We start from the raw sequence: 15805 nt of genomic DNA on the forward strand, positions 1-15805 counted from the left end.
CGGAGGCATGTGACAGCACTACAGTAACTTCTCTTTGTAAAATATAAGATTTAAAAGTAAAAATTGCAAATAGATAAAATACAAGGAATAACAGGATAGTCATTAATGCATTGGTTAAGAAGTTTATTCGGCATTTACCACTTAGAGTTGTTCTAAGTATTAGGAGAAGGGAAATTGTCAATAATACTAACAACAACAACAACAATTTCAGTTTTGCTAACATTCATTGAACATCAATACGTCTTTATAAATGCTTCTTTTAGGCACTGGGGTTATAGTAGAGATCAAAATAAAGTCCCTAGCTTCATGGAGCAGACATTTTAGACAAAATGCAAACAAATATGCTTGGAAATGACAACGTCTTGGGGGGGCGGAAATCAGGTAAGAAGAATGGAAAATACCAGCTGATGGGGTGGGCGATGATAAAAGGAGTGGAGCTGTTATTTCATTCTAGTTGTTCTCCTTTTGTGCCATGTGTTCTTCTCACTGAGCAATGCCACCTGTACGAACTACAGTCTAACAGGGAAAGCAGGAGAAAGTACACATGTGACTCAGGCCAACTAGAAACGTATTAGTAAGTGTAAAAAGGGGTGCCGTGACTAGGCATAGATGTGAGCCTTAGGAAAGGAAAAGTAAAGAGCACAGCAATGCAGATCAAAATCGTGTTATTAAAATCTTATCTGATTAAAAGGAAAATATGTATGTAAATAATGTCAAAGAGCTTGTGTTGTCTGGAAAAGTGAAAGCCATGTACTTTGATATTTAGTTACCTAAGAAAATTCTTCTCATTTTATAAAGTTGGAAAAAATGGTCTACCAAGACTGAAAAAGATAGTTCAATAAATATATAGGTTAATTTTATATAAGAATATAGATGCAAAATTCTAAATAAAATATTAGAAAATTCAATTATGGACTATAGCAAAAGAATGATATACCGGGACAAATTTGATTTGATTCTAATATGTAAGATGGTTCAACATCAGGAAATCTATACTTCTTACGTTAACCAATTGAAGGAAAAAGCCTGTATATTTTTTTATCAATAGGTGCAAAAAAAGGACTTGTAAAATTCAGCAGCCATTTCTAACAAAAATTCAAAGTAAAATCAGATTACAAGGAAGTATTTAAATAGGATAAAGTCAATGTACGCACTGCTGCACCGAAGCTCTGGCTACAATTAAGGACTAATTAGAAATAAAATGTAGAAATAGCTAAGCTGTATAACTGTGATGCAGCAAAAAATAACAAAACAAAAAATCCCTTCTTTAATGGTGATATCACAGGCCTGTAAACCCTGATGCCCCTACCCACCTCCACACAGATAAAGCAGAATAAAAGAGAGCAAGCCTGCAGCCCTCAGCTCCTCTTACGTGGTAGGGTGTTCACTCAGCTCAGACAACCGAAACCTCCAGCTGAGGCATGTGCACCACAAGGGACAATAATGTCACCTGAACCATGTTCATGTGTAGCTTTAATCTGCTATGTACACTCAGTGCCACTCACTTACAGGTTTGTTAAAAAACCAAAGTAAAAGAAGTTGAATCTTGATCATCATTCTCACCGATTTTTAAAGATGGGCCAATTTTTGATGTCTGCTTAAATCAAGTCATAAATAAAAAACATTATAAATATCTTACAGCAGGAAATAAAATAATGATAATATTTATTAAGTTCATATCACATTTCAGGAATTGCTCTCATTTAATCCTTACTACAACCATGTCAAATAGATGCTATGGAATTGCTCTCATTTAATCCTTACTACAACCGTGTCAAATAGATGCTATTATTACCTCATTTCACAGACAGGAAAACTAAGAATTGAGAGATTAAGTAACCTGCCTAAGATCATATGAGTATATGGAGTAAGAACTGGGATTCGCACCCAGGTGGTATGTTTCTAGAACCCACGCTCTTCTCTGCCTCCTTACACTGCAACAGATAGAGAATCTGCTGTCTTCCTGGATGGAAGGCCTTAATTCCATAACAAGTCAGTCCTTCCAAAGTTAACATATAAACCTAACATCATTCAAGTCAGAATGCCAATAATGTTTATGTTTTGCTTTATTTCAAACTAGATAAAATGGTTTTAAAGTATAAACAGAAGACTAAATGGTTGAAAATATTCTAGAAAGTTATGAAAGAAAAAAATATTGAGATGATACTTTCTTTACTACAGAAACTTATTCTAAAGCCACTGAATTACAATATGGTAATGGCAGAAAAATAGACAAATGTTCATTAGAACAGACTGGAGATTTTAGATATAGTTACAAGTGTATGTGGGAACTCGACTTATTGTAGAAGTGACATTTTATTTTATTTTATTTCATTAGGAAAGAATGATTTCCTTTAAAAGTGATACTGGTCTATCAGGCTATCCATCTATAGGGGGAAAAAATAGATCCCCCTATCATGTCATATCAAAACTAAATTCCAATAAAATCAAATTTTAAAATTAAAAAAATAGAAAGCTTAGAAGAAAATAAAGGAGAATTTTATGTAATATAAAGTTGTAAAGGTGGTGAAGCCCTTTGTAAAAGAATAAAAGGAACTTAATAGCTTTTAAAAAAAAGAAAGCTATGTGTAGCTAGAAAATATTTTAATTTTTTAATGCAAAGCATAAGACCCCCCACAAAATGTTAAAATCCTATAGATAGATTGGAAAAATGCATATATAACACACATTACAGACAAATAGATTATTTCCCCATAATATACAAAGAACTTCTGATAATTTAGAATAAAAAGATAATTTAATTAAAAAAATTAAATAAGAACATATACAAATAGTAATATTCAAGATGATTTATACCTCACAAAAATTCAGGGGAATGCAAATTAATTAAAGAAATAAGTAATGCTGACAAAAAAGTAGTTAACAACACGACTCTTATTTTTGTCATGAGAATTCAATAAGAAAATGTGTGTAAAGAATTTAGCAGAACCTGGAACATAGCTAAGTGTCTGTTCATTCATTCAAGATTTATGTATTAAGGTCCTCCTGTGTACTAAGCACTGTACTAGGTACTGGGTTTATAGCAGTGAATAGAATAGAGTTCCTATTATGAGTCCCTAAAAACAAAAAAGTATGTATCAGGTGGTGATAGGTGCTAGAATAAAGGATGAGAATATTGCAGAGAGAGAGTGATGGTGGGGCAGGGGTGCTATTTTATGGGGTGGTCAGTAAAGTCTTTTTTGATAAAGTGATATTTGAGCAGAGAAGCAAAGTGAGGGATGAGCTATGTGTATTACCTGGGGAAATCCTGTTCCAAGCAGAGAGAGCAAGTGCAAAGGAAGAGCGTGCTTAGCATGTTCCAGGAAAAAAATTTAAAAAACAAAAAATAAAATAAAATTAGTAATTTCAAAAGTTTGTGGGGACACAGATCATGAACACTTTCTTTCATTATTAGGGATAAAATAAATTACTTCAACTTTTTTGGAAAGTAATTTGTCAATAATAGTTAAAATTACATATATATTTACCTTTGGGCATAACAATCCTTGGTAATCTATCCAATACAAAATAAATGCAATGATATGTATTGCATACATTTTCACCTATTGTTTTTAGTGGTAAAATAATATCAGTAGGATATTAACTGTAACTGATTTGTTGTCAGTCATGAAAGGAATATAATGCAGTACAAAAAATGCTAGGGTGTGTCTGCAGTCTACTGTGAAGTCTGAAAAGCAAGTGGCAGTGTAATGGGTATAGAATACACTTCTGTTTCTGTAAAAATTTTTTAAAAACAAAGAGAAAGTGAGAGAGCAAGCTTACATATGTGTGAATATATTTGCTTTAATTGAATGAGCATACAAAATGTATAGGAAAATACACTCCAAGCTAGTACCTTCTTACATTATGAGGGTGGAAAAGAGAGAGCGATGAGGGGAGGTGAAGGCTGTAATTCATTTTTCCTTTATACATCTTTGTACTCCTTCTCTGTCTGATTACAAAATGCAAATATGACATTGAAATGAAAAATTAATATTAACAATTTTTAAAGGAAAGGGAGACATTTTGAAGGGGAACTTTAATTATATTTCAACAAATATTTATTGCACCCTTTTTCTGTTATGAGGAGTTTTGCCAGGGAGTCAGTTCCTAAGAGCAATTGCTACATAGAGTCAAATATTGCCACACAGTCTTTCCCTATGGTATATTTGTGTCATCTATTAAGTCATCTTAAAACTATACAATCTATGTCTAGACATGAGGGCAAGGATCGTCTGTTCACATTAGACATGAAGATACCAAGGAGAGATGTTAAGTGTTTTGCTCAGAGTCACACAGCTTTAATGGTATAGCTTGGATCAAGTATCAAGAACATTTCTTCTTAGCCCATTCGCAATCCATTATGTCAATCTTCATAAATACACTAATTCATAAAGTTCTTAAATATAGTTTGATGGATTTAAAAAAGGAAGTAAGTTGGTTACAACGTCTTTGCGCATTGCTCTTTTCAAGCCTGAAGCCAGTTGACTCACCTGCATGTCTAAGTTTCTGCTTAAAAAGGGGAACTTTGAACTTGCCATGACTTTTTTAGAGCCACTTTTTAGGGGTCTGAAAGAGTTGGTTAAAGTCAGTGGCTCCTTAAACCAGTGACTTAACCAGCTACCTACTTATCCTATTTTCTGAAACCTTATAATAACTGAACAGAAACACGGAAATCTAAATAATTAAGAACCACTCAAATAAAAGAAAACCATATAGGCAGGTCCTCACCTTATTTCCAGTGGGAAAATAGAATTCTATTTAGAAGGTTTTGATGTAAAATTATTGTTTTAGAGAACACATCTCTTGCTTATTCAGGCCAAGAATGTGCTCTTTGGTCAGAGTTTTCAGGGATGCAACAAGATTTTATAATCCTATGTACAATGGATACATAAAAGTTCATAAGAAATTAAACCAACTGGAAGTTTTAATCTCATGCATTACGGTCGCACTATATAGTAAGTGTGGTCTTCAGCACAGGAAAGAATAAAATCCAGTATTTAGCTAACTGGCTCCTTAAAAATCTTGAGCACATTTATTTTTAATAATAGCTCCAAGATATTTTCAGGAGGGTGATCAAATGAGATACCATTTCTGTTAGCCTACTGACTATAGTGATAGTGTCCTTCTCCCAGTTGTTGTAAAAGTTTGTTTTATAGAGTCCTTCTAAAAACTTTCCATAGAGTAGATTCATTTCTTCTAACTCACTACTGTCAAAAAGACATATTTTTCTAAGTCTGTAACTTTTTTAAAAATGAAAAAAAAATAGGTAATTTCTGGATGTAAACATTTATAGTAGAGAAAATGGGGATTTTTTTAGATCTTCAAAATGACTGTCTCCAGTCATTACACCAAATCTCTTAATCTCTCTTCTGCTAGCTATCTTATTCAAATTTTATGTTATGAATGCTTTTTCAGCCTCAATACCTAATTCCAAATCAATTCACTGTTAGTTCAATTACTAACACAAACTTCTCCTAAGTTTTAATTCTTTCAAGTGTTACCAGCACTGACCTGAACTCTCAGAATATTCTGGTTTGAGAGGCAAGGAAGTCGTATTCCTCAGATCAGTCAGGTTGAATTTAGCTGTGATAGCTTTTCCTTTTTTCATTTATGTTACAAGTATTAGGAAACCCCCTGAGTTTGACCTTGACTCATTTTTCAAGTCCACAGATTGTACTTCACCTCCAAAACAAGTAGAACCCTATGTCTGCTCTGCAGACTTCGCTCACTTTAAGTTTCTTTTATTTTCCCTGTACCTAGACAAATCCTCTCTGCTTGTAGGAACATATCTTTTCTTGGAACTCTCCAAGAAGTTTTTAAGATTAACAATAATTTCAGGCCACATAGTAAAATTTGAATAGATGTTGACCCATTGCTAATTATAAATTATCTCAGTAATCATCAAGCAACTGCCCAGCTAACATATGGTAGGAGTCAGGTTTTTTTTTACCAATTATTAGTAAGAATACTCTTATGAAAATCTCAGGTTGTTTCTCTTTGATTTCAGATTGAAAATCTCAGTCCTCTTTTTTAATTTTTCTAGTATTCCTTTCTGACTTTGACATTGTATAAAGTTACAAATGTAGGTATCAATATATCACCTTGTGGAAATCTATCTTTTAAAGTTTCAAAATAACTGTATGCTAAGGAAAAAATATAATCTAATGAGCCATGATCATAATTACTTACTGAGATTTACCTCTGTGTGCATGGCACTAAATGAATATACAATTTAGGGCCTGCTATGAAAAAGCTTACAGTCTGTTTGGGAGATAAAATCTCTACCCTAAGTTATATGTTTATATAAAGGGCACTGCAGGGCAACCATAAAAGAGAAGAAACAGGATAGCATATAAAAAAGTGATTTTTTAAAGGCCTATTCACATATTTCTAGTGTCTTTTTCTCCCCACATGAACATGAGTGTCTTACTACCATGTTCTTACAAAATTTAGCCAGAAAAGAAAATTTAGACATTATGATACTCCATTACAAAATGTTCTTTTTTCTTATGCTCAAGTCCATGCGTTAGCTGAACAAGAATATCTTTTGCTGGCCGTTTCAAAAGCTTTCTATACATCTCTTATTCTTGAGAATTGAATGTGTTATTATTGCTTTACCTGCTAAATTATATACAAGTAAAATTCAGGAACTCAATTGTGCATCCTCAGAAAATGCAAATAGTGATTTCTCTTTCTCCATCTTCCAAAGAAAAGTGACTTATTTAGTGTGCACACTAACAGTGCAAATTAAGGAGTTCCAATGTTTCATTTAATTGAGTTATAAACAAGATAACTATCAAATCCTGCCGCTGCCCTATGGATGCCTGTGGATGTGTGAATTTTCTCCATGTGTTTGCTCTGTGTCCTTCAGAACACCTACAGTGGAGATGAATCACTAAAATGTATATTAGTCTGACAGTCCTAGAAAGTATCAATACTAAAAGGCAAACCCAGGAAACAGAATTTCATTTAGTTCTTGGTGTACTGCTGATTGATCCCAAATCCTATATTCCTGTCTAGTGCAAAGGGCTAAGTAGAAAGAAGGCATTTAGGAAATAACTGAAAAATAAACACAGCAAAATGCTAGGCCTTGTGAACTTCAGTCACTCTGTTCCTGTATTGCCACACTGATCCTAAGTTTATCTTTTATTTCAGGTCACTTGGAAACCCCCACTCCTCCCAAATGGAGACATCCTTAGCTATGAGATTCGCATGCCTGACCCTCACGTCACAATAACCAACGTTAATTTCTCGATGTTAAGTCAAATAATTACTCATCTGATTCCTTTCACTAATTATTCTGTCACCATCGTTGCTTGTTCAGGGGGTAACGGGTACCTAGGAGGGTGCACAGAGAGTTTACCTACCCATGTCACCACCCAGCCCACCCGTCCTCAGGATGTTGGCCCATTGTCTGTGATTCCACTGAGTGAATCGTATGTTGGTATTTCTTGGCAGCCACCATCTAAACCCAATGGACCTAATTTAAGGTAAGAGAAAGTGACTGTGCTTTGGATTTTGCTGTGGTCTTATCTCTCCAAGAAGTAGAGAAGGAGGCTTTTACTCACATAGGAACATAGAACTAATTCCTTATTGAATATGCCCCCCACTCATAATTTCATACAATATCATACTGTACTTGTATATCTTAACTTATACGTAACCATAAGAGTTCATCAGGACAGAAATATCATCATAATATTGTGAAGAACTAAAAACCTTTGAAACAGCCATCACTATTCCTTAAGTATTCTCTATATAAACCTCTTGATTTTCAAAGTATATTTTTATTATATGTTAGGCAAACCTGATCCGTGTACTGTATGATGCATAAGTGTGCCTCAAAGTACTGAAGCTAACACAATGGTTCTTTGGCACATTATCATTTTCTAGAAACTTGTAAAGTATATGGTCAGGAATATATAGAAGAAAGAAAAGAGGTGTGGTTCTAAAATGGCTTTATGACCACCTCAGCTTGACATCTGGCCAAGAATATGGAGTTAATAGTAGTATCATTGTTTACAAAGTATGACGGTAGAAGCCTTAGGAAATCACTAACTCGAAATGCTTTTTGTATTTCTACTTTGCGTGAAACTGGCAATGATGACTGGTAAATCTGACACAGAAGAAATTTAAAATGTTATCATTCTTGTTGATAAGAGGAATTTGTGAATGTAGCTAATTATTTTAAAATAATTGAATATATGAAACTTGAGCCAGAAAAAAAAATGTTTACCTGAAGAAAATTTTATAATTGTAACCTACGATGTTACTCTTTATGTTCTCATGCATGTATCACACACACATACCACAAAACAACCTGAATTTTGGTAATAACATTAGTTGAGATAATCCTGATGTTCCTGCTTGTCTTTTGCTTTAGATATGAGCTTCTGAGACGTAAAATCCAGCAACCACTTGCATCAAATCCCCCAGAAGATTTAAATCTGTGGCACAATATTTATTCAGGAACTGAGTGGTTTTATGAAGATAAGGGTCTTAGCAGGTGAGATTACAAAAACTATAAAAACAAATGCTGGCATTTAGTTTGGGGCATGTTGAATAGTTCACAGTATCTTAGTATCTTCATTGTCTGAGCATGTTATCACTTATGCAATAAAACATGTTTGGTTATTATCTGTGGCATTAATCATCGAACTGTAACAGTCAGCATGTTTAATGTTTGCCACTTTAACTGCATGTTTCAAATAAGCCTTTTGAAGCCAAACTTGTAGATATCTGAGCCTTAACCTATTGCCTTTGTCACAGCTCTATCCAGACATGGAACTGAATAGATGACTTTGGAAATAGAAGAACGTATAAAAAACTAGAGAAATTACTGGGCAGTTGTAAAATGCTTGCCGTTTCTGGGAAAAAATTGGTTATAAGTCAGTGATGCAGTCCACAAAAATCATATTTAGTAAACTGGAGTGGGACTTGAAGGAATTGAATCTAGAGTTCAAGGAAATTAAGAAATGGACAAATAGGTCATGTCAGAAAAGAGTAGTACATGGGCGAGTTAGGGGATCTGGGTTCAGTTTCGTCCTGTGCCAGAGAACTAGCTCGGTGACCTTAAGCAAATCACTTAATTTCTCTAAGCTTCACTTTTGTCGACTATAAAATGAGGTGATTGGATGGGATTAAATGACTTTTGAATCTTTATAAGTCCAAGCAATGTAATATTGAATTTCAAAAAACATGAACATTATTTTATGAAAATTTCTCAGTCATATTTTTCGATAACTTTTCTGTCAGGTTTGTTATTTTTCTATACCCTCCACTGAGTAGCTATGCTCTGGACCCCCTTTATAACTCTAGCCATGTCTCCTCCCCTTCCTTACTAAGGCCTCTGTGTCCCAGCCACATTAGCATGACATTCAATACCTCCAACATGCAATGCTTGCTCACTCAGTTTTCCCCATTGCTGCTTTTTCCCATTGCCTGGCTAGATCATCCTTCATGTCTTGGCTTAGAAGTTTCTTCCTCCAGGAAGGCTTCCCTGCCCACTCTCTAGCTAGTCTGAATCAGCTCCCCTTTGTATTTCCATAGCACGTCCCCTAACATTACTATTATCATTGTCATGTCCTGGCCTAGCTGTGTGTCTGGATACTGTTATATTGTCATACGTGTAATAAGGCAGGGGTTTTATCTTCATGACTTCTCTATCCTCTAGTATAGTACCTGGCACATAGTGGCACCTGAACAATTGTAAAATAAAATAATATGTTGAATCAATCAAGGGTTAGTTATTTAATTTCTCTGTGCCTTAAAAATATTAAACTGTGATGTTATTCTCTATGGGGAAGAGGAAAAATTAAGGAAAATTCCCCTGTCCATCTTAAAAGACTATCTTGGGAAAACATTATAAGTTATTGTAAAATTTTTTGGAGAAAGGAGACCTATAAATCTCTTGACCTAAAAGAAACTGAGGCTGAACATATAAGACTGGAGTTTATTGAGCCAATATGATGACTGCAGCTGGAAAATGCGTAAGTTAAGTCACCCTGAGCAATGTGCTCTGAAGGGGGCCATCAGAACTCAGCATTTTGGAATCACATGGAAGGGGAGAATCAAAGGAGAGAGAGGACTTCCCCTTAATCATTATATCAGTTTTTCTATCGGCTAGTACATATGTGGAGATTTTGGATTGTTACTAGTTTACATACTACATGCAGAAATCTAGGGTAAAGGTTATAAGAAGCATTTTAGGTTGTTTTATTACTTCTCTGGTACCAGCATGTCTAGCTTTTAAGTTAAAATGGTCTTATGATAGTGTTTTCCAGGATGTGTGGACATGACTGCTGACTTACCCCAAGCTTCCCATGGCACTACAATTTAGCTGACCTGGTCAGAGCAGATATTTCATTTTACCAAATCTAACCAAGCAACAGAATGAACCATATGAAATAGCCACTTTTGTAGGTCAAAAATGGTCAATTATTGGCAGATATTAACTGTTCGACCTGAATTGTCATGGTCATTATACTATTTTCAATTATTTTCGATTCATCACTTAATTTGTAAACCCTATATATGATTATCACTTCAGTTGAAGAAACTCACTTATTCAGCAATTTATTTTTGCTTACCATGTGCTGAGGCACTGTGATAAGGAGCAAAAGATGAACACAGCATGGCTCTTGACCTCAAAGAGCTCACAGTCTAGTGGAGGAGCCCTCCCCTCAATCCCTACCCCCAGCACACACAGGGAGTGTGATGTGCATATTAATTGCTATCATCACAGTTAACTACAGAGTCATCAATTCTGCCTAGGGAAATCCATTTAGAAAAATGGCTTTCTACAATCTGTAAACTCTAAGTGACTTAAATAGAACAATTTCCAAGATAAATAGAACCTGACTATTTAACACTATTAAATCTGAGTTTTAGCCATGAGATGTTGGGCAGAAGCAAAGAATAAATTTCATAAAATTAGTTTTGTTTTTTCATAGACAAAAAAATTTATTACAAGATGTAGGACCAAGGCCAGAAACTCAGTTTTAAATTTTTAGTGATTTCTCTAAAGATTTTTAATGAGAGGTCCAAATCTAAAATTTAAGGAAAGTTTCATCTTCACAAATTAAATTGAAACATGAGTTGGAAATCAACATACCCATGACAGCTGCTTCTAAAAACGAAATGTTCATATGATGAACTTGTGCTGAGGGGGGTATTTTGACTAGTCTCATAATGCTGAATGTCAAGAGAATTTTTTTTTTTTATTCTGCTAGGACTAGCAAAGATTTTATTTAATTTAAAGAACTGCTACATCTCTTATAAACACTTTGTGGTTTTAAAAAGTAATAATATGCATTTCTTCTGAACTTTCAAAATAAATAGCACTAGTCTTCATATTGTGAGAATGTTTTTTTCTAGCCCTCTACCCTTTGTAAGTCCCCGAAAGCTAGGTATCCCTTTAGCCCGAGGGGGGGTGTTTCACATGTCTGCGAGAAAACTGGAAATTAGTCCACTGGTGGGTGCTGTGTTTTTCTGTTGACATGATGTGATCTTGCTTGGTCAAATGCTGCCATTTCCCACCTTGACCGCAGCCAAGGCCTGCTTCCCTGCTGGAAGTCGAGAGTCTCTCAAATTGCAGAGGGGACGAAGCTGAGTTCTTGTCTCTGATTGCTACGTACCTGTATTATAGTTCTAATGGCCCTTTCCCTTGGCCTGTATTTATCTTGCTGATTTATTTGTGTATCTGGCTATGTTTTCTGGGTGGTTTAATTGAATTCTAATGCCTTTAGGAGGAATATGTAATTTCCTATTCTCCCCAAACTTTACCATTCCCTATTTCCTTCTTAACTTACATCTACATAAATAAAGGGAACATTGTAGTGTTTCTTCCTGTCTCCACTTGATAGCACCATAGCTACATTTAGAATCAGCTTTTAAATGGCATTTCTCTCTCTCTTTTTAATAGCACTTCTTTTGATATAAAAAATAAAATTAACTTCAGATTCACCCCTTTAGGAATGCATTTCTGAGAATATATGTAAGGTGAAGTCAATTTCCTTGCTCAAGTGGTGCATTTGGGTTAGATTTATTTTTCTAATATATAGAAAAACATACCGATTTAACCTAAAATGTCATTATATTTTGAAATTCAGATCATTCTAATAATTTTTTTCCTTTCTATTTACACGTACAAAGCAGAGTATTGAGCCAATTATCCAGATAACTTAATTCAGACAAAAATACTTTGTGTTCTTATGATTATCTTGGGTAAAGGGTCATTTTTGTCTGAGTTACACAGCTAGTTGCCTCATTATTGAATTTTGCTCTGCCTGTGTAGACAAGGACTCAGTGTAGCTGTAGGTTTATACTCCTTGTCAGTTTCTAACATTTCTTCCTTAATAATTCTGTGCAAAGTGGCCAAGTTATGGTTGTTGGGGGAACTATAACTTTAGGTTTCTTGACATTTTCATCACTTGGAAAATCTGGTGAACGTGCTGTTACCGTCTGAAGCTGCCTATGTGAGTCCGGCAGGTTTAACAAGAGGGCGGCGACCTCCTTCATTTTAAGCATCAATCTAGACTTGCAGTTTTCAGCACCTGACACTGCCTCGGCTCCTAAGTGATCAGACAAAACTGCTGAGAACACAGTGCACTGTGTGCTCATTTTTGTTCTGGCTTCAAAGAAGGAAGAACAAGGTGCAAGAAATAATACGGGTTTTTTTTTTCTATTTTAGGGAAAATATTGACTTACAGATTATAACTTAGCTGTCAGTAAGCTTATGAAGGGAGATATGTTCTAACGTCTATTCCTTTCAGTTACTTATAAATTCTTCAGAGTATTTCTTTTGCAGTAAGAGTTTGGATAGAGACCTCCATATGATTTCTCAAGAATGTGCTAATTTTGTTATCTTTAAGTGAAAGCATTCAAAATTTATACATTTTCATCTTATTTTCAAAGAAAAGTTAGACTTGTTTGTTTTAAGATTTAAATAGTTAAGCTAAATATATCACAAAAATCAACATTTAACTCTTACTGGCATAGATTCTAATATATATGTTTAAACCTACTAAAATGAAAATGTTTCAAGTCCTAAAGGAAGATGTAGTTTCTCTGGGGGATAATTTTCAAAAGAATATAATTTTCATTCCCCTCCTTTGTAGTGAGATTAAATGTGCACAGATGACATTTTCTGTTTTGCTAATATGGAAAGACAGGGTCAGTTCTGTGACACATGTTCCTATATATTGTACACATGGAGGGTGAGGTGCGTGGAAGGGAGCCCTTGTCTCATGACTACCAAGATGAGGTAGATTCTGTTAGTTTCCTCCTTAGAATCAAAATATGTATAAAAGTTGGGTTCAGAAATGAACCAACCTCTGTCAACGCTGGTGTGCCATCTTATAGCAATGTACTTAATTAAAAATGAATGAAAGTGTATCTATTTCACATTTAAATTAAATTGGCAGAGTCAGGTGCTTTTCTCCATTGGGATTTTTTATCCATTGCTCTAAATTTATCTCATGCTATCCTTTTCTAAGTGTCATTATATTAAATGTTACCTCCTGAAAAATGAGCCTCTAACTCTGGAAGGATGTATTTTGTCATAGGAGGTATTTTCCCCCTAGTGTTTTCTTCAAAAAACAATCAGCTTTGTCCGTGTTTCTTTCTAATGTTGATGACACAGCAGAACAAAGATAGAAATTACAGCAAAATTATTTCAGGTATGGGCCGGCCTCGTGGCTCACTTGGGAGAGTGCGGTGCTGGTAGTACCATGGCCGCAGGTTCCGATCCTATCTAGGGGTGGCCGGTGCATTCACTGGCTGAGCGTGGTGCAGATGACACCATGCTAAGGGTTGCGATCCCCTTACCGGTCAAAAAAAAATTTATTTCAGGCATGACATTCTGGTGGTGTGTAGATAGCTACAGGGACATAACAGATGCAACTTTCATACACAATCTAAAAAGTTTCATGTTATAAAAACCTGTAAGTATGATAAATGTTACTCTTCAATTTCAGAAGCAGAAATCTTCAGCAACATTTTTAGAAGCAACAAATATGAGGTTTACAGAAAATGTACCTACCATCAATGGAAAATATGAACAGGTGCACGTTTAAGCAATGGAGGCAGTACTGCATTTTATTTGTTTGCTCATTTCTTTATACCCACAAGTGATTTAAAGGTATCTGAAACAGTATGCTATGAAAGATTTCTTCAGTCTTCACTTGTAAGATGTTGTACTCAAGCATACTTTGGGTTGTGGCAGATATGAGGAAGAATTAGTGGAAGAAGCAACTAAATAGCCTACATTTTTAGAAGCATGATTTATATTGGTGACGATATTGACGCATGAATTCTGTTAGGACATCAATAAAGTTGATACATTTTTAATTCTGATGAAAATAAGCTGAGGCATTCTGCACCTGCACTGAAGAATTTTATTGGTTCCCCAACATACCAGACCCTTTCAAGATATACACCTTCACACGTTTTGCACTGGAATAATGTTTTTCACTAGACAAATGTCTTTACTGGGCAAAATACCACTTATCATCAAAACCTAGCCCAAATGCTACCTCCTGTGTGAAGACCTCCCTGGTTTGGTGAGATTAAATTAGATGCTTCGCCTGATATATGTTTAAAGTTAAAGGAACAAATGAATACATATTTTATATATTTTTATTTAAAAACATTTCTGTAAAAACTTATATACACTATGGCTCTAGGAAGACAAGTATTAAGTACATTATGTTTCACATCTGGCACATTGTTAGTATTCAATAAATATTTTTTGAATGAATGAACAAATGAATGAATGACGGTGTATCAAACATGAAACAGCAGCGTAATTTGTTTGCAATATGCTTTTAAAAGAAGCCCTTTGCTAAGTTCCAGTAGGGATCATTTCTATATTGGACAGGTAGATTTTTATGTCACTAACCTACAAAATTATGTGACCTGAAATTTATGAGACTGTTTTAGTAAAACATCCATTCATTTGTTTATAAAATTCTCTGTTCAGTAAATGATCAAATTAAAAACTGCATCAACTAAACAGAATCTGGTTTTCTACTTCATTTGTGTAATAACAACCAAACCTTGAAATGAGTACTGTTCCATAAGTAAGATTTAATATATATTATCTTTTACAGGGAAGAATACCATAGTTGTGTCTATAACACAACAAAGTTTACCATTTACCCTCTGGAGGTGGGGTGGGGAAAAGGACTGGCAGATGGTCTCAAACAAATGAATAATTAGAGAATAAATACAGTAAACCTGATATTCCTAAATAGGCCTATAAACAATTGGTTTTACTGGTTACATTATGGACTCATTATAAATATTCATTTATTTACTTTGCAGATTTCAAAGTCTGTTTCCTATAGGGTTTGAAATAGTACATGCCTGGGGACATGCCTAGGGCACACAATTAGTATTTAGGGAAGAAATTAATTGACATACGTAAGTTTTGCCATGAGTATGTGATGTCAATTGATCTAGCATTTTTCTTTCAAGAATTTTTTTTTACTATTAATTAAATAGAAGGTCCTGTTGGATATCAACAGTCAACACCTAAGACCATTTAAAAAACAATTATATAGGGTGAGAGAAAAAAAGTCTGAACCATCTAAACACTCTTCTTTCATATGAAGTGGTTAAGTGGATATATACCTAGACAAGTCATAGGTATATATCCTTACTAAATAAAGGTTAGGTTTCCAATGCAATGAAAACAGTCTATTTTAGTATTTCATTTGAGAGAATCCAAGATTTTATGCTCATTGAAATTTAACTTAACAATGAAAGTTAAAGAAAATGCAAAAGACAAATGTGTGGCGTT

At 34.6% G+C, this 15805-nt stretch overlaps 1 protein-coding gene across 1 annotated transcript in view; it reads left to right on the forward strand.

Annotated features, from left to right (window-relative positions):
- The window catches only part of USH2A (usherin), a 763885-nt gene that overhangs the window by 507849 nt on the left and 240231 nt on the right, over positions 1-15805 (forward strand). The window contains exons 41-42 of the mRNA XM_063114845.1: positions 7159-7493; positions 8387-8509. Coding sequence (XP_062970915.1) covers positions 7159-7493; positions 8387-8509 — 458 coding nt within the window. The remainder of the gene's footprint in view (positions 1-7158; positions 7494-8386; positions 8510-15805) is intronic.

The sequence above is a fragment of the Cynocephalus volans genome, chromosome 11 (assembly GCF_027409185.1).
Source record: "Cynocephalus volans isolate mCynVol1 chromosome 11, mCynVol1.pri, whole genome shotgun sequence".
NCBI classification, from domain to species: Eukaryota; Metazoa; Chordata; class Mammalia; order Dermoptera; family Cynocephalidae; genus Cynocephalus; species Cynocephalus volans.